This window comes from Nicotiana sylvestris, chromosome 7 (genome assembly GCF_000393655.2).
Source record: "Nicotiana sylvestris chromosome 7, ASM39365v2, whole genome shotgun sequence".
In the NCBI taxonomy this organism is placed as follows: Eukaryota; Viridiplantae; Streptophyta; class Magnoliopsida; order Solanales; family Solanaceae; genus Nicotiana; species Nicotiana sylvestris.
The window spans coordinates 24,273,579-24,297,937 of NC_091063.1; the positions used below are offsets into that span (position 1 = coordinate 24,273,579).

At 38.5% G+C, this 24,359-nt stretch overlaps 1 protein-coding gene across 1 annotated transcript; it reads right to left on the reverse strand.

The window, feature by feature from the left end:
* Positions 1-2,189, reverse strand: LOC138872855 (uncharacterized). Its single transcript, XM_070151276.1, has 3 exons — positions 1,985-2,189; positions 649-1,259; positions 1-444 (listed from the first exon to the last, which is right to left on the reverse strand). Exons 1-3 carry the CDS (start codon positions 2,187-2,189, stop codon positions 1-3), a joined length of 1,260 nt encoding a protein of 419 aa, XP_070007377.1.
* Positions 2,190-24,359: the final 22,170 nt, after the last annotated feature.

A 24,359-nucleotide genomic window follows, 5' to 3' on the forward strand; every position in this document is an offset into this window, starting at 1 on the left:
TCATTTCTTTTTCGGCGCATTCTTGCAAGTTCTTTTGTTATGCCCTTCACCTCCACAATTGCCACATGACACCTTGTATTTCTTTGACTTTATTTCATCAAATGTTTTATATCTTTCCTTGTGAGGTCTCCCTGGCTGCCTTTTATCTCCCGCCGGTGGCTTTACTACCTCATCCAAAATATGTTGTGGCACTTCCCATTTGCCTTCATCAGGAAGAGGATTTACTGGCATTTCATAGGTAAGCAGAAGGCTCTTCCTTGTGTAATACGGAGAGCAATAGTTTTCGTATGTTTCATTCCTATGCCTTAATGCTGCCAAAGCATGCGCACATGGAAGTTCATCAAGTTGGAATTGTCCACAGCTACATTTCTTGTTTTCTAGACACACAATGTACCGCTTCACACCATCTAACACAGTATGTATATGATCTGTTGAAGCCCTCACCTACAATTGAAGACCAAACAGAAATAATAATACATCAATCATTAAAATGGATTATCAACAATTTACCTACAAATCAGCAACAAATATATTACAGCTCATCTACAAACTATTATTACCGACAATTTGACTACAGTTTAACTACAATCTGGAAAAACTGCAGCTAGTACTTTTTTGATTCTACTGCACCAAAAAAAAATATCTTACCCTTAGTTTCTGAGATAATGTACTGTTGTCTTCCAATTCTTTGTTGTATTTGTGACCAAGGTATGTGAAAGTACCCTTTGCCTTCGATAACTTTTCTTTTGTCCAACATTCAAGAAGAGTCCTCATATACTCAAATATATCAAATATTGGCAGCTCTCTTGCATCTTTTGTTACAACATTCAACGACTCGGCAATGTTTGACGTCATAGTAAAAGTTCTATTCACCGTTGCATGTACTCTTGACCATCTATGATAGCCAATATCATATAGGTAAGACTTTACACGCAGGTCTACCTCTTCAATCTTCAACATCCTTTCATTAAATTCATCCAGAGTGTATGACCGTGCTGTAGCAAAGTACAATTCATGTAATTGTAGATGTCCCTTCTTGAATTTTGACCTTATATTTGTCCATATATGCCACATGCAAGAGTAGTGTGCCAATCCCGGATAGACAACTGATGTTGCCTTCAGTATACTCTCATGCCTATCTGAAACAACACACATTGAAGGTCTTTCACCATATGCCTCCTTGAATTGCTCAAAGAACCACTTCCAAGACGCGTCGTTTTCAGAATCAACCACAGCATATGCCAAGGGAAAAATAGTACCTACATTTTTAAGACATAAAATATGATTAAATAACAACTACAATATATATTGAGAAATATAGTGGTATTTTTGTGTAATTATTTGTATGTTTGTATGTGCATGTTTATTTGTTAAATTAATAAAAATATAAAAAAATGTCGCATTTTGCATGTAGGATTTAATCCTACAATTGTTAGTAATTAAGTTTGTTTTACAAAAAATAAAAATTACAAAAATAGGCATCGTTTGCATTTTTAGCATTTAATGTCCAAATATACAATTTTATGCTTAATTACTACTTAATTATGTGTTAATTGTTATTGGGAATTAATTTGCTCTTTTATAACTTAATTTAGTTCTTAATAATAATTTAAGTATTTTTATAATTTAGTTCTAGAAAAATAAAAGAAGAAAAAGAGCAAAAATATAAAGAAAAATCGGATTGGGCCATTTATTCAAATTTCAACCCCAAGCCCAAATAATTGTCCAATCTTCCCCATGACCCGGTCCATAACCCCATAACCCAACACCCCTATTATCTTACATTTCAAAAAAAAATGAAAAACCCTAAAAACTAACCTAAACTACACCCCCCCTTTTCTCTTTCTCTCTTTCTTCTTCTTCCTCAAGCTCCCCTCCCATGGTTTCCCCCCCCCCCCCTTCCATGGCTGCCCTTTCCCCCTCACCCTCATGCCACACACACACGTCAACACATATACACACATACACAATGGAAAAAACACACACGCAGCGGCTTCTCTTCTTCGTTCTTCGCTCCAAACGACTATCGTCGTCATGCCACTGCTGCCTGTGCCATGGCTGCCCGCGTCGCCTCTGCTGCTTCGTTTTCTTCCAGCTGCTGCCACTGTCGTTGCTGCGTTCCAGCTTCTTCTGCCTTCTACTACGTCCAGCCATGGACGAGCTTCGATGTCAACCATGTCGTCGTCCATTGCTGTCCACGCCGTGCTGCTGCTCGATGCTTCGGGCTGCTGCTGCTTCACGTCATCTCCTTCGGGCTGCTGCTGCTTCTTTGTCCTCCATTGTTGTGGCTTCTACTACAACCAAACGTTGTTGCTCCTTCGTCTTCTTCGTTTCTTCGTCGTTGTTTTGAATCGGTTAGTTGTTCTAAGTTTTATTTTTGTCCATATTTTTGTTTGATATTTTCCGGATCCAAAATCGTTAAATGATTCAATTCTTGTTTTGTTTGTTCGTCGTTGAAATAATTTTTTAGTTTGTTCATGTGTTTTGTTGAATTAATTTTCAGATTTTAAATGGAAATTTAATTAGTTTTTTTTTCATGTTTATTTCATGTTTGTTTTATTGTTTAGGTAAATGTTGTTAGTTTAATGTTAGTTAGATACAAATTGAAGTTTAATTAATTGTTTCTTCAATTTGTTTCATGTATTTTATGTATTTTCCAGAAATTGTTAATATTGTTAAGTTCAAGTTTAAATTCATAATTGTTTCTTCTTAGGTTTTGTTTTGTTATTTGCCTAAAAGAATTTAGTTGTAATAGGGAAGTATGTTGGTTTTAATCATTTGAATCCGTCGTTTTTATTTTTAGATTTAATTCATGTTCATATTATGTTTGGTTGATCTTGAATCCGAAATTTGTATAGTTTGATTTCTTGTTTATCATTTATGATTATTTCTTGAATTTGTTTCATAATCTTGTTTAAGTTTAATATAGGAATTGTTGTTGTAATGTTGTTAGAGTTGATTTTAAGTTCAATATTATTGAATTTAGAAATTTGAATATATTTGTTTGTTTGTTGTTGTTGTTGTTGAATCTGAAAATAGGTTTGTTTGTTGCTAAAAATATTGTTCAATCAAAATTTTAGTTGTTCTTTGTTGTTCAATTTGTGTTCATGTGATTTGTTGTTGAAATGTTGAAGAAATCATGTTCATGTGATTTGTTGTTTGAACATTGTTAGAAATTGGTCATATTGACTATATTTTGGTTAAGTTTGATTAATTGATTTGTTATAGCTGATGGGGTAATTTGGTAAATCGCAGTACGTTTGGGGGTAAAATAGTAATTGCAATAAGGTCGGAGGGGTAGTTTAGGAATTGTACATTTTGTAATTTTTTATGTGAAGCATGGGGGACAAAATGAAATGGGGTGGGTTGTGATATAGTTATTTAATATAAAGGGGGACAAGACAAATTTTAGTGTGGGAGAATCTTGTATTTGTTTATGTTAGGCATGGGGGACAAAATATAATGGGGTGGTGTGATATATTTATTTAATGTAATGGGGAGGAGTGGGAAGATAATGGGTTTGGTAGAGAAAATGGGTTGATTTTAATTGATTAAAAGATTTATGGGATGTGTTATATATAGAAGGTCTTGAATAATGAGAACAGAGATAGAGAGAGGAGAGGAACGAATCTGAATATAGAGAAGAACAGAAAGAAAAATAAGAGAGAGAAAAAAGGGTTGAACATTTAAGAGAGAGAAAATTCCGAAAAATATTTAAACTTTCAAAAATAAAAATAAAAACTAAAAAAAATCTTCTTCTTTTTTTCATTGTTTGAAATCAGAATTAGTTGTTGTTTCATCAAAGCTTGAAGCTTTTATTTTTTTTGGGATTACTGCTCCACTGGTTTGCAAACTTTGTTCCTGGGTTGTTACTGCTATTAGACTTTTGTTGCTGTGCTGTATTGTTATTACTGTGTGGCTGACTTTCTTCTTCTTATATTGGCAATACCAGGTACACAACTGTAATTTTGGCATTTTGTAAGCTGAAATGAAGAACGGAATGTTAAATTTTTAATTTAGTTTTAATTTTTTTTTGTATTGTATTTAGATTATTCATGTATTATTATTCTGTAAATCACTGTCATTTGGCATAATTAGGCATGTTATAGCGATATATTAAATAACGCCTTAACCGGATTATTAGGAAATATATTTAAGCCTGATTACTAATTAAAACTGTTTAATAATCAAAATAGAAGAAATAACGTAAAAAATGGCGTTATTGAATCAGTTTGGCAAAAATTGACTAAGTTCCTTATTCATAAGGTTTTTTTTGTCAACGTTAAGTTAATCGGAATCATGTAGTTAATTTCAGTTAAAACATGAATTAGTTTGCGAATCAAGTATTAGGACATGATGTGAATTAAAACAAGGTTAGTTAAGGTTAAATTGTTTAATTTTTAGAAATATGGTTTAGTAATCAAGTTTTTTTTTTCAATTTTCAATATTTGTAAATAATTAATTTCAATAAGCTTAAGTCATACTAACATTATGAATTTTAATCCAACTATGGGATAATTTTTTTTATTATTATTTTTTGACAATTCCATGTTGTTTGTAATCATAATTTTAGTAATATTACTTTCCATTAATATTTGTTTTAAATTAGTAATTAATATGTTATTTTTAAGTATGTAGAGATTGGCTTCATAATTATAGACAAACTTAGTAATAATAAAGATGTAGTTATTAAAGGGTATTCATAAAATAAGGGAAGATCTCGCTAAAATATATATATATATATATAAATAATACAAAATGTTGCAGTCCTCCAATCTTATTTATTTATTTATTTTATATAAGAAAATACCTAGATTCCGAGATGGGCCATTTAGTAAAATTCACAGTCCTACCTAATAGTATCATAACGCGTAGTATTTTGGTGCATATTTAATAAGGTTATTTTCTTAAATACGGGTGTACATTTATGTAACCCAAATCACGATCTTGACGAAGTCAAAATGCGTCAACAAATCACGTGTGCACTGGTTGTGGCGTGGTTCGAGATGCGTTTTCACGACGTTGCAATTTTGTATAAAATAAATAATGATAAAAGCGGTTTTAAAAGTTAAATTTGCATATAAGTTCTTAATTGTTTAAAAATCAGATAAATGAGCCAAATATGACAATTGAGCGACCGTGCTAAAACCACGGAATTCGGGAATGCCTAATACCTTCTCCCGGATTAACAGAATTCCTTATCTGAATTTCTGGTTCGCGGACTGTAATACAGAGTCATTCTTTTCCTCGATTCGGGATTAAAATTGGTGACTTGGGACACCCTAAATCTCCCAAGTGGCGACTCTGAAATAAATAAATAAATCCTGTTTCGATCGTCCTTTAATTGGAAAAAACTCCCTGCATCCCTCGCGGGGGCGGAAAAAGGAGGTGTGACAGCTCTGGCGACTCTGCTGGGGATTATTTTGGTAACCCAGAACCACTGGTTCGGGGTTAGAGATTCGAGCTTAGATAAATTGTTATATTTGGCTTTATCTGATTTTTACATGTTTGAGCCTAATGTGCTAAATGCTGCTTTTACCGCTTTGATATTATTTGACTGTATATATAAACTGTGTCGAACCCTTCTCTCTTCACCTCCGAGGAATGTGCTTACTGGTTGAGACTCCCTATTCTGTTAGTGTTATACCCTGAAATAAGAAAGAGGTCGGACAAGTTACGAAGCCGGATGGCCTTTTGGTTCCCGGTAAGTTGCCCCCTCCTCGACTCGAGTTGTCCGCTCGGGTACACAGTCTAGTACACTGACCCAGGTTTTGAATATAGAATAACGTGACTTCATGCCGGATCCCTAGTAGGAACGCTTATTTGCATCACGTTGCATTTGACTTAGGGGACTCAACACAGGGGTTGGGTCCGTCTAGGACTAACAACCTGAAATGAAAAGACCATTCTGATGCATCCTACTTGCTCTGTACATATATTTGTTTCGAACTTGCATGTTGACCGGTTTCTGAATCTCGGGAATGTTGGAAAATTGAAAAAAAAAGGGAAAAAGAATATATCAGTTAGGGAGTTAATTGATTATTTTAGAAAAAAATCAATGACCAATTACTGGCGAAACTCTGCCGAAATTTTGAAAAAAGAAAAGAAAATATTTTATTTTGTTTTACTAAAAAATATAGAAAAAAAAAAGAGTCTTTTATTTTTTTGGAAAAATAGATTGTTTTATTGTTTGTTGAAAATGGAAAAAAAATCGTTATTTTGTCTTTTTCAAAAATAGAAAAGGAAAATAGATTGTCTTGCCAGGAAAAAATAAAAATGGAAAAGAGTCATGTTTTAAAATAGTTCGGTTAATTTGCCCGAACTACGCGGGTTTGATTCTCACCGGATGTGAGATACGTAGGCAACCCTCATCGGGTCCAACCCCACCTTTTGCTAAAATAGCCAAAAACAAATAATAAAAAACAAAAAAAAACATGTCAAGATTTTTAATTTTGTCATAAATAAGTCGGGTGATGTCCAACTTCCCCTTTTACAAAAAAAATAAAAAATAATAGCAAAATATATATGTCAAATTTCTAAGAAGTCGGGTGACGCTGTTTTATCAAGACATAGCCGAATGTTCCCGAAGGGGACGCCGGAAGGCTGACTTTGCATAAACAGCCACTTTTGGGTCATATTTAAGATTTGGTCCAGTTGACCCACACAGCCTTAAAAATCTTCGTCCCCGAGACGTTGAAAGGCCGTGTTTGCAATATTGAGTTTTCTAATTTGAAAAACGATAAAAAGAGTCATAAATAAGTCAGGTGATGTTGTTATGTCATAAATAGCCGAATGTTCCCGAAAGGAACGCCGGAAGGCTGACTTTGCATAAACAATCACCTTTAGTCGTATTTTGATTTTTGACCCTCACAGCCTTAAAATTTTCGCCCCTGAGGCGCAGGAAGGCCGTGTCGCAATATCGGGTCTTTTATCTAAAAATATTAGAATTAAGAATTGAGTTCTTCATTTGAAATATAGGGTTAATTTTGAGTCGATAATATAGATAGTAGTTTTTGGAGTTAAATAAAAGTTTTCTTTTGCTTAAACGCTTTAATAAATGTGCAGGATGAGCACGACAATAAATGAGCCTTTTTCAATAATGACCAAAATCCCTTTTGAGCTGCAATTGTGGTGGAATGATTTGGGCAAAGAAGGGCAAGACGAAGTGAGAAAATATTTGAAAGACCTTCCGGATTTATGAGACATTCAGCCTCGGGGGATATCATTAGGGCATTGGTCGCCCATTGGGATTCGGCACATAATGTGTTTCATTTTTCAGACTTTGAACTCACCCCAACAATAGAGGAAATAGCGGGGTACATTGGAAGTGACCAAGCTCCATTGAGATTCAAATACTTGATTGCTCCTAGGGCCATTACCATACATCGATTCCTGGATTCCTTGAAAGTACCCCGGACAGTTCATCACTCAGATTTTGCAAAGGGTTTCTGCAGTTTCCGCTTCGTGTATGATAGATATGGCCATGTGGGCGGGTTCAATAATCCAGACTTTAAGCTTTGCAGCAGAAATAGCCGACAAAAATGGGAGGAACACAGGCGAGTGGCATTTATGGTAGCTTTTTTGGGTCTCGTAATATTCCCAAGGAAAGATGGTAATATTGATTTGAAAGTAGCAGGCGTCGTCAGTACTTTGCAAACCATGGGGAAAAGCACTTTAGCACCTATGATTGTGGCTGATATCTTCAGAGCTCTCACTGCGTGCAAAGCTGGGGGCAAATTTTTTGAGGGATGTAACTTATTGTTACAAATGTGGATGATTGAGCATTTGTGCCCGCGCTCTCAGTTATTGAGTTATGGCTCGGCTGAGAAAACTTGTATAGGGGAATTTTGTACGAGAATCAAAGGGGCTGGTCTACCTGAAGGAGTCACGGCTTGGGCATTATTATTTCGGAACCTCGAGGCTAGCCAGATACAGTGGGTGCTTGGATGGTTGTCTGTCGAGGAAGTCATATATATGCCAGCAGCCCGACCGCATTTTTTGTTAATGGGACTCAAAAGCATACAACCTTATGCACCATATCGGGTTCTGAGGCAACTCGGTAGATATCAAGTAATACCAAGAGATGAAGATTTGAGTACCCAAGTGGTCGAAATTAGTCCTGACGGTCGATTCCCCGAGGAAGAGGTTCGTCAAATTTGGAGTGAGTGTCAATATCTGATGGCAAACACTTGTGTGTCTGATAGGGTCAGAGGGGAAATTGCTCCAGGGTATCACGAATGGTTCAGAGGTGACGTGGCATATGGAAGACCGGCTAAAAGACCTCATCTCGAAGATTTCGCCAAGTCGTCCCAAGAGCAGTGGGATTGGTTAGCAAAGGAAGAAAGCTATCGAGTTGAGATTGGTAAATTAAAGCAACAAGTCGAGAGTCTGAAATTCGAGAACAGTGTACAGGTTGCCGAGGATCAAGGTGAAAAGAATAGACTAGCCAGAGAAAATGACGCTCTTAAGGCCCAAGTCCGACAGTTGAAGATAACCATCGATAAGCAACCGAGGAGCCGATCCGATGAACAATTGGTAAAAAGATTGGAAGGCGAAGTCAGAGAATGGCGGGATGAGCTAGGAAAAGCTGAAAACGTCATGGCAGAACTTAAAGCACAGTGGGCGACAAAAACCGAAGAGCGTCGCCAATACTTGAATCAGTTGAAAAGGGACCATGAGAAAATTGTTGCCAATTTAAAGAGAAAAGTAGTTGCCCTTGAAGGTAAAGCGGTTAGGCAGGCTAGAGACTTTGAAACTGAAAGCGGACATTGTTACAACTTGTTAGCCCAAATGGAGGCAGAAGTGCAACAGCTGCAAAACCAGCACTTGCAAGACTCCCGAGTTTTAAAGATGTGCAGCGATCAGATAAGACGCTTGCTCATAGAAAAGACGCAAACAAAAGACAGGATTAGAGCCATTGCTCATGCTATTGTCAGGAGATGCCGGGTTTGTGAAGACATGACCCGTACTACTTTTATCTCAGCAGTGATGATCTATGTGAAGTGAACCATGAATGAGTTAGAGCAGCTTGAAAGGGATTTGGATCCCAGACCCGCGGCGAGGCCGAACGACGCCCCGCGGATACCTAAGTTTGAAGCACTAGAATATGCATAGTCCGTGTCTGTGAGTGTCTACCATTTTGAGTCAGTCTTTTGTACGTCCGTTATCTTTCTGGATTGAGTATGTTTGCAAGCTTAGAGTTTTTGTTTGCTTTCAGATTGCGTTTGTTAGTTTCTTTCCAAAACAAAAGATGTCGAGTTTGTAAGAGTCTGTTTATTAATGAAAGTTGAGCATTTTATTTCCACCCTTATTTTTACATTTATCTTCATGAACTACGCTTGGTTTGATTCGTGCGGGGTCACGATACGTAGGCAATCTCCATAAGATTCGACCATAACCGAAAAGAAAACAAAAAGAATGAAAAGGAAAATATAAGGAAAACCAAGAAAAATAGAAAGAAAGAAAAGAGCGGAAAAACAAGAGAGAGAAAAGAAAAAGCACAAGAGAGGGATAAGGCGAGGAGAAGAAAAATGAAACAAGGAATGAAATGCCGGGATGACGCATGCAATCGGGAAAACGCATAATAGAAAGGAATAACTGTATAGGTGCATTCATGCCAATGTGTGGTTGTTAAATCTGTTAAGACCTAATCGCTAACAAAGTGGTTGTCTAAATGTGTGATCTCAGGCAGGTGGTTAATTGATTGGCAATTACTGGCACCGTACCATTATCAAACAAGATCAAAAGGTCCTATACCAGAAAGCATGACTGGGTCAGACAACAGCGTTGAGTCAGAAAAAACGGCCAATCAGATGCTGAAGGAAGCCCTGGAGAAAATGGAAAAAATGAGGCTAGAAATGAATGAAATGCAGATAGCCTTAGCTAGAGCCCAGAAGGGGCAAGAACTACCCGTTACTCCTACCCTCCAACCAGTACACACGCCGGAATACCCCTCTCCCGGTCCTTCAACAAGTTTCCCAAGCCATCACTATTATCAGGGAAGAGAGGCTTATGATTCCCAAGCTCCACCTCCCACTCAAAACCCTCCTCCACCAAATGTTCCCGTCTTTGTGGCACCTCCCCCAGCTCCACTACATAGATCATCCAGTGAGCCGCTATTCCAAGCTCACGACACCCAATATTACCCTCCCGAACCCACTTTCAAAGCGCCTGAGCCATATACCTCCTCTCCCCATTTTGAAATCCCGGGAGAAGTTGAGAAACCGGTTAAGAATGCAGAACAAGAGGAGGTGATTCGTAAAGTCAAAAGCCTGGAGCAATCCTTCAGGAACATGCATGGTTTAGGAAACCAAGTTAGTGTCGCATACAAAGATTTGTGCCCTTTTCCTGATGTACAGTTGCATGCGGGGTTTAAAATGCCGAAGTTTGATTTATATGAGGGGCACGGTGACCCAGTAGCCCATCTGCATGGTTTTTGTAGCAAAATGAGAGGGGCCGGGGGAAAAGATGAGTTGTTGATAGCATATTTCGGGCAAAGCTTGAGCGTGTCAGCACTAGAATAGTACATGAGGCAAGACCCCGGCCGATAGTATATATGGGATGATTTGGCCTAGGCATTTATTGGCCATTTCCAATATAACCTCGAGATAGTCCCTGATCGTCTGTCATTGTTGAAACTAGAAAAGAAGCCTGGGGAAAGTTTTAGAGAGTTTGGTTTCCGCTGGAGGGAACAAGCTGCAAGGGTTGATCCTCCCATGCGGGAGAGTGAGATGGTAGATTACTTCTTGCAAACATTGGAACCTACCTATTTTGGTCATCTAGTGACATCTGTCGGGAAGTCGTTTAATGAAGTGGTAAAGATGGGAGCCATGATTGAAGAAGGATTGAAATCTAACAAGATCTTGAGCTACTCGGCGTTGAAAGCAACCACCCAGGCCATCCAAAGCGGTACTGGTGGTGTGCTGGGGAAGAAGAAGAAAGAAGAAGTTGCTATAGTTGAAGCTAATATTTGGTCCAGGCACAATAATCATCCACTCTACTACAACCAACCCAGACCCCACCACCCAAACTATCAATATACCCCATATAGTCCACAGCAACACTATTATCCACCACCAGAACCACACTTTTCTATTCACCTCGCCCAAACCTACACTCAACCCCCAGTGCACTTGCAATGGCGTACACCAAGTCCCCAAAATACACAGCCACACCCACAAAACACCTATCCACCTCCCAGGGCTAACAGACCAGGAACCAGCTTCCGCCCAAACCAAGCTTTTAGAAATGAGAAGGCCCCAAACAAAAAAACATTTACCCCGCTGGGAGAATCTTACACTTCTCTTTTCCACAGATTGAAACAGTTGGGGATGTTGACCCCAGTTGAATCCAAAGCACCAAATCCTCTTCCCAGAAACCTGGACCACTCTGTTAGCTGCGAGTATTGCTCAGGGATGCCGGGGCACGATACTGAAAAATGTTGGAAGTTGAAAAACGCAATCCAAGAGCTCATTGATAATCGCCGTATTGAGGTACAGGCTCCAGAGGCCCCGAACATCAATCAAAATCCGTTACCAGCGCATTATGAGGCCAACATGATCGAACTGATACATAAGGGGGCAGAGCCTAAGAAACCTTCGCAGGTGGTTATGGTGATTCGTTCTACGGAAACCAAAGAAAAGACAGTGAGTGCAAGGCCAGTGGTTCAGTTAAAAGCAATAAAAGACAAGCCAGTGCTAGTAATGGGAAAGGGACCATTTACGGCCGAGAAAAAGCAGGAGCCAGTCAAGATAGTGGTACCAAGGTCAGTATCCATGCCCGTGGTGGTCGTGAAGGGAGTCTATATAGAGCCGGTTGTCATAAAACCGGTAGTCCAGTTACCCATGGTTGATAGCAAAGCCGTACCCTGGAAATATGACAAAGTAGTGGTGACATACAAAGGAAAGGAAATTGAGGAAGAAAGTTGTGAAGCACAGGGACTGACCCGGTCAGGACGTTGTTTCGCCCCTGAAGAGTTGAGAAAAGCTAAAGGCGCAAAAGACAATCCAGTGCCAGTTAAAAAAGCTGTAACAGAAGAAGAGGCAGAAGAGTTTCTGAAAAAGATGAAAGGACAAGATTATTCCATTGTTGAGCAACTGAGAAAAACACCGGCCCAAATCTCGTTGTTGTCATTATTAATTCACTCTGATGAGCATTGCCGAGCTTTAATGAAGATATTGAATGAGGCTCATGTGCCTGACAAAATTTCAGTAAACCATTTAGAGACAATTGCCAACAAGATCTTTGAAGTGAACAGGGTAGCATTTTCTGATGATGAATTGCCTATGGAAGGCACAGAACACAACAAGGCTCTCTATTTGACGGTCAAATGTGAAGGTTCAATGGTTACTCGGGCACTAATCGATAACGGGTCGAGCGCTAATATTTGCACGTTATCCACATTGAACAAGTTAAAGATTGATGAGGATAGAATCCGCAAAAATAGCATTTGTGTTCGAGGGTTCGATGGAGGGGGAACAAACACGGTAGGGGATATTGTACTCGAATTGACTATTGGCCCAGTCGAGTTCACGATGGAATTTCAGGTGTTGGATGCTGCAGTATCCTATAATCTTTTATTGGGTCGACCGTGGATTCATGCGGCAAAAGCCGTGCCCTCCACACTGCACCAAATGATCAAATTCGAGTGGGACAGACAAGAAATTATGTTACATGGGGAAGATCCCACATGCGCCATAAATGATGCCATTGTACCCTTTATAGAGACCGAAGATGATAAGGGGCCATGGGTGTATCAGATCCTCGAGACGGTTCCGGTGAGCAGGGTGACTGAGGGTAAAAGCATGCCATGTCCCAGGGTGTCAGCTGCGACCGTCATGGTAGTGTCAGAAATGTTGAATAACGGGTTCGTGCCCGGGAAGGGTTTGGGGGTTGAACTGCAGGGCATTACTCAACCTGTGTCTTTGCCCAAAAATCTGGACACCTTCGGGTTAGGGTTCAAACCAACAGCGGCAGATGTCAGAAAGGCCCGTAAATTGAAGAAGAAAGCTTGGGTGCTCCCTAAACCAATTCCTCGATTGTCCAGGTCCTTCGTCAGACCGAGTATTAAGAAACAATCATTGGCAAAGATGTCAGGTTCGTTAATTGAGGCGGATGGGAATTTGGATAAGGTGTTTGAGAAAGTATTTGCTGAAGTAAACATGGTTGAGGCCGGGGAAGGGTCAAGCAGAGCAGACATACAGTACATCGGACCACGTGCTAACATCAACAATTGGGAAGCTACTCCTCTTCCAGTTCGGAGGGAGTCGTGGTAGTGGGTTTTGTTTTCCTTTTTGTCACCTGGATTATTCCAGGGTTTGTAATCCAGTTGTTATGTTCCGTCCGTTTGGATGAGTTAAAACCTTGTTGTCTTTACGTTTAATGAAATGCAATTTTCTTCATCCCTAATTCTCTTTCCATTTTCTTTTCTTTTCTTTGTACAGTTATTTTTATGCTGATATCAATGACATGACATGCATGAGGAATCTTCGGCCCAGTTTTAAAAGTCAATCTAGTTCATAAGTAATAATACAAGAGATCGAGTGTGATGATGGGGTGGATTGTAATAATGATGAAGCTTATGAGGAAATTAGTAAAGAATTAAGTCACTTTGAAGAAAAACCCAAACCTAACCTAAATGACACAGAAGCAGTTAATCTAGGGGACCAAGACAATGTACGGGAAACTAAAATAAGTGTTCATTTGGAGCCACAACTCAAGGAGGAGATAATTAAAGTATTGCATGAGTACAAAGACGTTTTTGCATGGTCATATGATGATATGCCGGGTCTAAGCACCGATTTGGTGGTTCATAAATTGCCCACTGATCCAGCACTCCTCCCTGTCAAGCAGAAGTTGAGAAAGTTCAAAACAGACATAAGTGTGAAGATCAAAGAAGAGATCACCAAGCAGTTTGAGGCAAGGGTCATTCAGGTTACACGGTACCCCACTTGGTTAGCCAATGTCGTGCCTGTGCCAAAGAAAGATGGCAAGACCAGGGTGTGCGTCGATTATCGAGACCTTAACAAGGCAAGCCCAAAAGATAATTTCCCACTGCCCAACATCCATATACTGATCGACAATTGTGCCAAACATGATATTGGCTCTTTTGTGGATTGTTATGCGGGTTATCATCAGATTCTAATGGACAAGGAAGATGCAGAAAAGACGGCATTCATCACGCCGTGGGGAACGTATTGTTATCGGGTCATGCCGTTTGGTTTGAAAAATGCTGGGGCAACTTATATGAGGGCCATGACAACTATCTTCCATGATATGATACATAAAGAAATCGAGGTATACGTGGATGATGTGATCGTGAAGTCTAGACAGCAATCCGACCATGTCAAAGATTTGAGAAAATTCTTTCAAAGGCTTCGCAGGTACAATCTTAAGCTCAATCCTGCGAAATGTGCTTTCGGGGTGCCATCTGGGAAGTTGTTGGGATTTATAGTTAGCCGGAGAGGTATTGAATTAGACCCGTCAAAGATCAAAGCTATTCAGGAGTTGCCACCTCCAAGAAACAAAACCGAGGTGATGAGTTTGTTGGGAAGACTGAACTATATCAGCAGGTTCATTGCTCAGCTCACGGCAACGTGTGAACCAATTTTCAAATTGTTAAAGAAAGATGTCGCGGTCAAATGAACTGATGAATTCCAGGAGGCTTTTGATAAGATAAAGGGGTATTTGTTAAACCCACCCGTACTGGTCCCACCAAAACCAGAGAGGCCTTTGATTCTATATCTGACAGTTGTGGACAGTTCATTCGGCTGTGTACTGGGGCAGCATGATGTTACGGGCAGAAAGGAGCAGGCTATCTACTATCTCAGTAAGAAGTTCACATCTTACGAGGTCAAGTATACTCATCTGGAAAGGACATGTTGTGCCCTAACTTGGGTGGCACAGAAATTGAAACATTACTTGTCATCTTACACCACTTACCTTATATCTCGCTTGGACCCGTTGAAGTATATTTTCCAGAAACCCATGCCCACAGGAAGGCTTGCAAAGTGGCAGATCTTACTTACAGAGTTCGACATTGTCTATGTGACACGGACTGCCATGAAAGCACAGGCATTAGCCGATCACTTGGCTGAGAACCCCGTTGATGAAGATTATGAGCCTTTGAAAACTTATTTCCCTGATGAAGAGGTAATGCACATTGAAGAATTAGAACAAGCTGAGAAGTCGGGATGGAAACTTTTCTTTGATGGGGCCGCCAATATGAAAGACATAGGAATAGGTGCGGTACTTATTTCGGAAATAGGTTAGCATTACCCCGTTACAGCTCGGCTTCGTTTCTACTGTACAAACAACATGGCAGAATATGAGGCGTGTATATTGGGATTGAGATTAGCTGTGGATATGGGTGTACGGGAAGTCTTGGTCATGGGTGACTCGGACTTACTGGTACACCAGATTCAAGGGGAATGGGAAACACGGGACTTGAAGCTTATACCGTATCGACAGTGTCTGCATGAGCTTTGCCAGCGTTTTTAGGCCATAGAATTCAGACACATTCCAAGGATTCATAATGAGGTTGCTGACGCTTTGGAACCTTTGGCGTCAATGTTGCACCATCCAGATAAGGCCTATGTTGATCCATTGCAGATTCAAGTCCGTGATCAGCATGCTTACTGTAATGTGATAGAAGAGGAAATCGATGGAGAGCCGTGGTTCCATGATATCAAAGAGTACATCAAAGCGAGAGTATATCCAACGCAAGCCACCGGTGATCAGAAAAGAACAATTCGATGGTTGGCAAGTAGGTTTTTCCTTAGTGGAGGAGTACTGTACAAAAGAACGCCAGAGCTCGGTTTGTTGAGATGTATAGATGCACGGCAGGCCACAACTATCATGACTGAGGTGCATTCCGGAGTTTGCGGACCGCATATGAGTGGGTATGTTCTAGCAAAGAAGATTCTCCGAGCAGGTTATTATTGGCTCACGATGGAGCGAGATTGTATCAGTTTTGTGCGTAAGTGTCATCAATGCCAAATACATGGAGATTTGATTCATGCTCCACCATCAGAATTACATGCGATGTCCGCGCCATGGCCTTTTGTTGCATGGGGCATGGATGTTATTGGGCCAATTGATCCAGCAACATCAAATGGGCACAGGTTTATCTTGGTAGCTATAGATTATTTTACCAAATGGGTGGAAGCGAAGACATTCAAGTCTGTGACCAAGAAGGCTGTAGTTGACTTCGTGCATGCAAATATCATATGTCGGTTTGGGATCCCAAAGGTAATCATCACAGATAATGGGGCTAATCTTAATAGTCATTTGATGAAGGAGACATGTGAGCAGTTTAAGATTGCTCACAGGCACTCTACTCCGTACCGTCCCAAGGCAAATGGTGCGGTTGAAGCGGCCAATAAGAACATAAAGAAAATACTCCGGAAGATGGTTGAAGGATCTAGACAATGGCACGAGAAATTGCCTTTTGCATTGTTAGGATATCGCACCACCATGCGTACCTCGGTAGGGGCGACTCCTTACTCATTGGTATATGGTACCGAGGCAGTAATACCCGCAGAAGTGGAAATCCCATCTCTGCGAATCATTGCAGAGGCTGAGATCGATGATGATGAATGGGTGAAAAGCCGTCTTGAGCAGTTGAGTTTGATCGATGAGAAAAGATTGGCATCAGTGTGTCATGGCCAACTGTACCAACGAAGAATGGCAAGAGCATACAACAAAAAGGTACGTCCAAGGAAATTTGAAGTCGGGCAATTAGTACTGAGGCGGATCTTGCCTCATTGGGCTGAGGCAAAAGGAAAATTTGCCCCAAACTGGCAGGGACCATTTGTGGTAACCAGAGTGTTGTCTAATGGAGCATTGTATTTGACAGATGTGGAAGGAAAATGTGTAGAAATGACCATCAATTCCGATGCGGTCAAGAGATATTATGTATGATTTCTTTATTTTCTGAATGTATCTGTTCGTATTTGGCATATCTTAAAGATTGAAATGATGAAGGCATTTTGTTCTGCTATCCAAACACTCCTATCCCTTGTTATCCCCTTCGAGCCTTATTTATTTTTCATACACCTCTTTCGGAATCAGCGGCACTATCAGAGAACACAAGTGCCGAACATAAAGAAAAGAAGGAAAGAAAAGAAAAAAAAAGAAGAAGAAAAGAAAAAGAAAAAGAAAAGAAGAAAAAGAAAAGAAAGAAAAGTGAAAGAAAAAAAAGGGAAAGAAGAGAAACATAACAACGTAGTCTCTATGAAGTGAACTACGTTTGACTTGATCCCGAAAGGGTACGTAGGCAGCCTTACTCCGAGGTTCAGTCATACCAAATAGAAATCCAAAAATCCCCAAGCAAGAAACTGGGGCAGAAGTGGTGATTGTTATGAAAGTTGGATTCCGAAAGTTGTAATTTGAACTCATTTGAATTGTTTTGAGCCTTTTATACCTTTCTTTCTAACTCAATCCAAAAGCCTACATTACGGTCCAAAGAAAGACCTTATGATCAGTTTTGAGAAATGCCAAGATGAACAGGTAGGAATAACCCACGACAGGGGCAACACTCTGGTTCGAGCAAGAAGAACAAAAATAAATGAGAGAGTCTTATGGGTGAAAACCCTCACGGGCACCGTAAGGCGACGGGAGCTGAGAGAAAAATAAATGAGAGAGTCTTGTTGGTGAAAACCTTTACGGGCACCTCAAGGCGAAGGTGAGATAAGAAATGGAAAACTGAGAAAGGTATGTTGATAGAAACCGTTTCGCGGTACCGCAGGGAAACAAGGTTAAGGTCTAGATAAATCAAACAAGTGATGGAAGTTCTGGGCAATGAGGTACGGCAATTGAGAGTTGTTTGTTTGGACAGATTGGGCTGATTAATCCAAAATGCATGTCATGACCATTGGTACTAGTTGTCTCGCTCAGATAAGTTTCTTTTCCTTCTCTTTTCAAACAGTCATCTGGTTTTGGATTCTTCTTATCCTTAACTCAAGAATCATTGCATTTCATTTTCTTTTGAGGGTTTTATCTAGCTGAGATGTTTCAGTGCCAGTTTTGTTCAATGCAAGCAGAAAGGACTTCAAAGTTCACTACCAGCTTCTAGAATTGTAAAGCACAACGTGGTCAGAGCATGTCAAAAACAACTTGATGTCAAGTGGAATACAGGGAATTAACGGAAGTTTCATCGGTGAAATGATTGGGGAATGTCGTGGGAAAGGCGAAAGCTCAAACAAAAAGGTCAGAAAAGTGAAATAACAGCAGGGGTGTAAAACATTTAGGTCGCCAGAGGTTGGGAAATTTAAAAGTTGGTCAGAAAGTCAAGCGGTTCAGGGTCAGTGCGTGGAAATTAGTCAACACAAAGCAAGGCAGTGGAAGGATTTTTCAGCAAGAATGCCATCAACTAACCACCGTTTTAAACTGACGAAATTTTCTTTGATTGAGCAGGGGGAGAAAAGTTAGTTGTTGAAGAGGAATTCTCCAGGAGGGAAAAACAAGCACTAATCAGGATAAATGCAAGTTGTCAGGAGTCCGCCTGGAGAACAGAGACATACTTTTCAAGTTTGATGTCAGGAGTCCGCCTGGAGAATAGAGACATTCAAATTTCAAATTTAGCAATCAGGAGTCCGCCTGGAGAACAGAGACATACTTTTCAAGTTTGATGTCAGGAGTCCGCCTGAAGAACGGAGACATACAGTTTAAATTTTAAAAGTCAGGAGTCCGCCTGGAGAATAGAGACATTCAATTTCAAATTTAACAATCAGGAGCCCACCTGGAGAATAAGGGAATACAATTCAAATTCTAAGTAGTCAGGAGCCCCCCTGAAGAATAGAATAGCGATTTATTGGTTGAAATCTCGTCAACCTAAAGAAAGGAGTGGCATTTTTAAGGTTGTTGTTGAAGTTGGGAGCCCGCCCATAGAACAGAGGCATACATTCAGTCTTTTCATTTCAAGTGTTGAAGTTGGGAGCCCGCCCATAGAACAGAGGAATACATTCAGTCTTTTCATTTCAAGTGTTGAAGTTGGGAGCCCGCCCATAAAACAGAGGAATACATTCAGTCTTTCATTTCAAGTGTTGAAGTTGGGAGCCCGCCCATAGAACAGAGGCATACATTTCAGTTTTTACATTTCAAGCATTGAAGTTGGGAGCCCGCCCAGATAACAGAGGCATACATTCAGTCTTTTCATTTCAAGTGTTGAAGTTGGGAGCCCGCCCATAGAACAGAGGAATACATTTCAGTCTTTTCATTTCAAGTGTTGAAGTTGGGAGCCCGCCCATATAACAGAGGAATACATTTCAGTCTTTTTATTCCAGAGTGTTGAAGTTGGGAGCCCGCTCATACAACAGAGGCATACATTTCAAGATCAAGTCAGAGGACAATAAAACAGAGGGTTACAATAGGAATCCCCAGCAGGAAACAATAAAAATCCCCAGCACCGGGAAACAAAAGGTTGCAACAAGAGATCCCAGCACAAACTCAAGTGCATGTGTCAAAAGGGAGAAAAGCATCGGAAGAAAAGCACCAGAAGAAACGCAAACAGACAAGAAAGCAAGGCAACAGGAACAAATTGCAGTCTAGCCTAGCTTCTTGTTTTCTTTTAAGCACGGTGTAACAAGGAGATCGGTAAGCAGTGGTAATAGCATGCAACAACAGTAACATTGCAGTCCCACGGTAGTCCCAGCTACCAAAACTTCCCGAACTACATTGACCTGATTCCTGTTTAGCCCAGGATATGTAGGAAACCTTTGAAGCAAAGGTTCGGTCAAATCTTTTTCAAAAAATGCTTCACACGGAGTACTCGGATGGGCAAAAATCGCTCGCTTTATCTTTGCACGAAAACCCTTCGTGTCTTCGGGCAAAGAGGGGCAGCTGTAAGCACGTGATTTTTGCCCTATATGAGAATTACTCCCAAAAATTTAAAAAAATAAAATGATTTTCCTTGGTGCGCAATATTGTGGTATTTTTGTGTAATTATTTGTATGTTTGTATGTGCATGTTTATTTGTTAAATTAATAAAAATATAAAAAATATCGCATTTTGCATGTAGGATTTAATCCTACAATTGTTAGTAATTAAGTTTGTTTTACAAAAAACAAAAATTACAAAAATAGGCATCGTTTGCATTTTTAGCATTTAATGTCCAAATATACAATTTTATGCTTAATTACTACTTAATTATGCGTTAATTGTTATTGGGAATTAATTTGCGCTTTTATAACTTAATTTAGTTCTTAATAATAATTTAAGTATTTTTATAATTTAGTTCTAGAAAAATAAAAGAAGAAAAAGAGCAAAAATATAAAGAAAAATCGGATTGGGCCATTTCTTCAAATTTCAACCCCAAGCCCAAATAATTGTCCAATCTTCCCCATGACCCGGTCCATTTCAAACCGGGTCGATACGGTTCATAACCCCATAACCCAACACCCCTATTATCTTACATTTCAAAAAAAAAATGAAAAACCCTAAAAACTAACCTAAACTACCCCCCCTTTTCTCTTTCTCTCTTTCTTCTTCTTCCTCAAGCTCCCCTCCCATGGTTTCCCCCCCCCCTTCCATGGCTGCCCTTTCCCCCTCACCCGCATGCCACACACACACGTCAACACATACACACACATACACAACGGAAAAAACACACACGCAGCGGCTGCTCTTCTTCGTTCTTCGCTCCAAACGACTATCGTCGTCATGCCACTGCTGTCTGCGCCATGGCTGCCCGCGTCGCCTCTGCTGCTTCATTTTCTTCCAGCTGCTGCCACTGTCGTTGCTGCGTTCCAACTTCTTCTGCCTTCTACTACGTCCAGCCATGGACGAGCTTCGACGTCGACCATGTCGTCGTCCATTGCTGTCCACATCGTGCTGCTGCTCGCTGCTTCGGGCTGCTGCTGCTTCACGTCATCTCCTTCGGGCTGCTGCTGCTTCTTTGTCCTCCATTGTTGTGGCTTCTGCTACAACCAAACATTGTTGTTCTTTCGTCTTCTTCGTTTCTTCGTCGTTGTTTTGAATCGGTTAGTTGTTCTAAGTTTTATTTTTGTCCATATTTTTGTTTGATATTTTCCGGATCCAAAATCGTTAAATAATTCAATTCTTGTTTTGTTTGTTCGTCGTTGAAATAATTTTTTAGTTTGTTCATATGTTTTGTTGAATTAATTTTTAGATTTTAAATGGAAATTTAATTAGTTTTTTTTCATGTTTATTTCATGTTTGTTTTATTGTTTAGGTAAATGTTGTTAGTTTAATGTTAGTTAGATACAAATTGAAGTTTAATTAATTGTTTCTTCAATTTGTTTCATGTATTTTATGTATTTTCCAGAAATTGTTAATATTGTTAAGTTCAAGTTTAAATTCATAATTGTTTCTTCTTAGGTTTTGTTTTGTTATTTGCCTAAAAGAATTTAGTTGTAATAGGGAAGTATGTTGGTTTTAATCATTTGAATCCGTCGTTTTTATTTTTAGATTTAATTCATGTTCATATTATGTTTGGTTGATCTTGAATCCGAAATTTGTATAGTTTGATTTCTTGTTTATCATTTATGATTATTTCTTGAATTTGTTTCATAATCTTGTTTAAGTTTAATATAGGAATTGTTGTTGTAATGTTGTTAGAGTTGATTTTAAGTTCAATATTATTGAATTTAGAAATTTGAATATATTTGTTTGTTTGTTGTTGTTGTTGTTGAATCTGAAAATAGGTTTGTTTGTTGCTAAAAATATTGTTCAATCAAAATTTTAGTTGTTCTTTGTTGTTCAATTTGTGTTCATGTGATTTGTTGTTGAAATGTTGAAGAAATCATGTTCATGTGATTTGTTGTTTGAACATTGTTAGAAATTGGTCATATTGACTATATTTTGGTTAAGTTTGATTAATTGATTTGTTATAGCTGATGGGGTAATTTGGTAAATCGCAGTACGTTTGGGGGTAAAATAGTAATTGCAATAAGGTCGGAGGGGTAGTTTAGGAATTGTACATTTTGTAATTTTTTATGTGAAGCATGGGGGACAAAATGAAATGGGGTGGGTTGTGATATAGTTATTTAATATAAAGGGGGACAAGACAAATTTTAGTGTGGGAGAATCTTGTATTTGTTTATGTTAGGCATGGGGGACAAAATATAATGGGGTGGTGTGATATATTTATTTAATGTAATGGGGATGAATGAGAAGATAATGGGTTTGGTAGAGAAAATGGGTTGATTTTAATTGATTAAAAGATTTATGGGATGTGTTATATATAGAAGGTCTTGAATAATGAGAACAAAAATAGAGAGAGGAGAGGAACGAATCTGAATATAGAGAAGAACAGAAAGAAAAATAAGAGAGAGAAAAAAGGGCTAAACATTTAAGAGAGAGAAAATTCCGAAAAATATTTAAACTTTCAAAAATAAAAAAAAAACTAAAATAAAAATCTTCTGCTTTCTTTCATTGTTTGAAATCAGAATTAGTTGTTGTTTCATCAAAGCTTGAAGCTTTTATTTTTTTTGGGATTACTGCTCCATTGGTTTGCAAACTTTGTTCCTGGGTTGTTACTGTTATTGGACTTTTGTTGCTGTGCTGTATTGTTATTACTGCGTGGCTGACTTTCTTCTTCTTATATTGGCAATACCAGGTACACAACTGTAATTTTGGCATTTTGTAAGCTGAAATGAAGAACGGAATGTTAAATTTTTAATTTAGTTTTAATTTTTTTTGTATTGTATTTAGATTATTCATGTATTATTATTCTGTAAATCACTGTCATTTGGCATAATTAGGCATGTTATAGCGATATATTAAATAACGCCTTAACCGGATTATTAGGAAATATATTTAAGCCTGATTACTAATTAAAACTGTTTAATAATCAAAATAGAAGAAATAACGTAAAAAATGGCGTTATTGAATCAGTTTGGCAAAAATTGACTAAGTTCCTTATTCATAAGGTTTTTTTTGTCAACGTTAAGTTAATCGGAATCATGTAGTTAATTTCAGTTAAAACATGAATTAGTTTGCGAATCAAGTATTAGGACATGATGTGAATTAAAACAAGGTTAGTTAAGGTTAAATTGTTTAATTTTAGAAATATGGTTTAGTAATCAAGTTTTTTTTTTTCAATTTTCAGTATTTGTAAATAATTAATTTCAATAAGCTTAAGTCATACTAACAATATGAATTTTAATCCAACTATGGGATAATTTTTTTATTTTATTTTTTGACAATTCCATGTTGTTTGTAATCATAATTTTAGTAATATTACTTTCCATTAATATTTGTTTTAAATTAGTAATTAATATGTTATTTTTAAGTATGTAGAGATTGGCTTCATATTTATAGACAAACTTAGTAATAATAAAGATGTAGTCATTAAAGGGTATTCATAAAATAAGGGAGGATCTCGCTAAAAAAAAAATTATAAATAATACAAAAAGTTGCAGTCCTCCAATCTTATTTATTTATTTTTTTTATATAAGAAAATACCTAGATTCTGAGATGGGCCATTTAGTAAAATTCACAGTCCTACCTAATAGTATCATAACGCGTAGTATTTTGGCGCATATTTAATAAGGTTATTTTCTTAAATACGGGTGTACATTTATGTAACCCAAATCACGATCTTGACGAAGTCAAAATGCGTCAACAAATCACGTGTGCACTGGTTGTGGCGTGGTTCGAGATGCGTTTTCACGACGTTGCAATTTTGTATAAAATAAATAATGATAAAAGCGGTTTTAAAAGTTAAATTTGCATATAAGTTCTTAATTGTTTAAAAATCAGATAAATGAGCCAAATATGACAATTGAGCGACCGTGCTAAAACCATGGAATTCGGGAATGCCTAATACCTTCTCCCGGATTAACAGAATTCCTTATCCGAATTTCTGGTTCGCGGACTGTAATACAGAGTCATTCTTTTCCTCGATTCGGGATTAAAATTGGTGACTTGGGACACCCTAAATCTCCCAAGTGGCGACTCTGAAATAAATAAATAAATCCTGTTTCGATCGTCCTTTAATTGGAAAAAACTCCCTGCATCCCTCGCGGGGGCGGAAAAAGGAGGTGTGACAGTACCTATATTTTTTAGACATAAAATATGATTAAATAACAACTACAATATATATTGAGAATATAGACAAGTTAACTACATTCTTTTATATAACTACAAAATAACTACAACATAACTACAATTTAACTGCATTTTAAAGACTGTCTACAAAATAAGTACAAAATTATTCCATTATTTACCTGCTGCATCCATTGTGCTTGTTGTCAGCATAATCCCCCTGTAGGCTGACTTTAAGAATGTCCCATCAACCACTACTATCGGCCTACAATGTTGCCAACCATTTATTGATGTACAAAGAGCAACAAATGCGTATAAGAAGCAATCATCTGCTGCCTTCTTCAATTTAACAA

What these genes read in the sequence shown, in the direction of transcription:
- LOC138872855 (XM_070151276.1), bottom strand. Translation starts at nt 2,189, where the DNA reads ATGGACGACGACATGGTTGACATCGAAGCTCGTCCATGGCTGGACGTA. An exon ending in AAGAAGAGAAGCCGCTGCGT is followed by an intron (nt 1,260 to 1,984) that starts GTGTGTTTTTTC and finishes TTAAAAATGTAG; the next exon opens with GTACTATTTTTCCCTTGGCA. An exon ending in CATTATCTCAGAAACTAAGG is followed by an intron (nt 445 to 648) that starts GTAAGATATTTT and finishes CTTCAATTGTAG; the next exon opens with GTGAGGGCTTCAACAGATCA.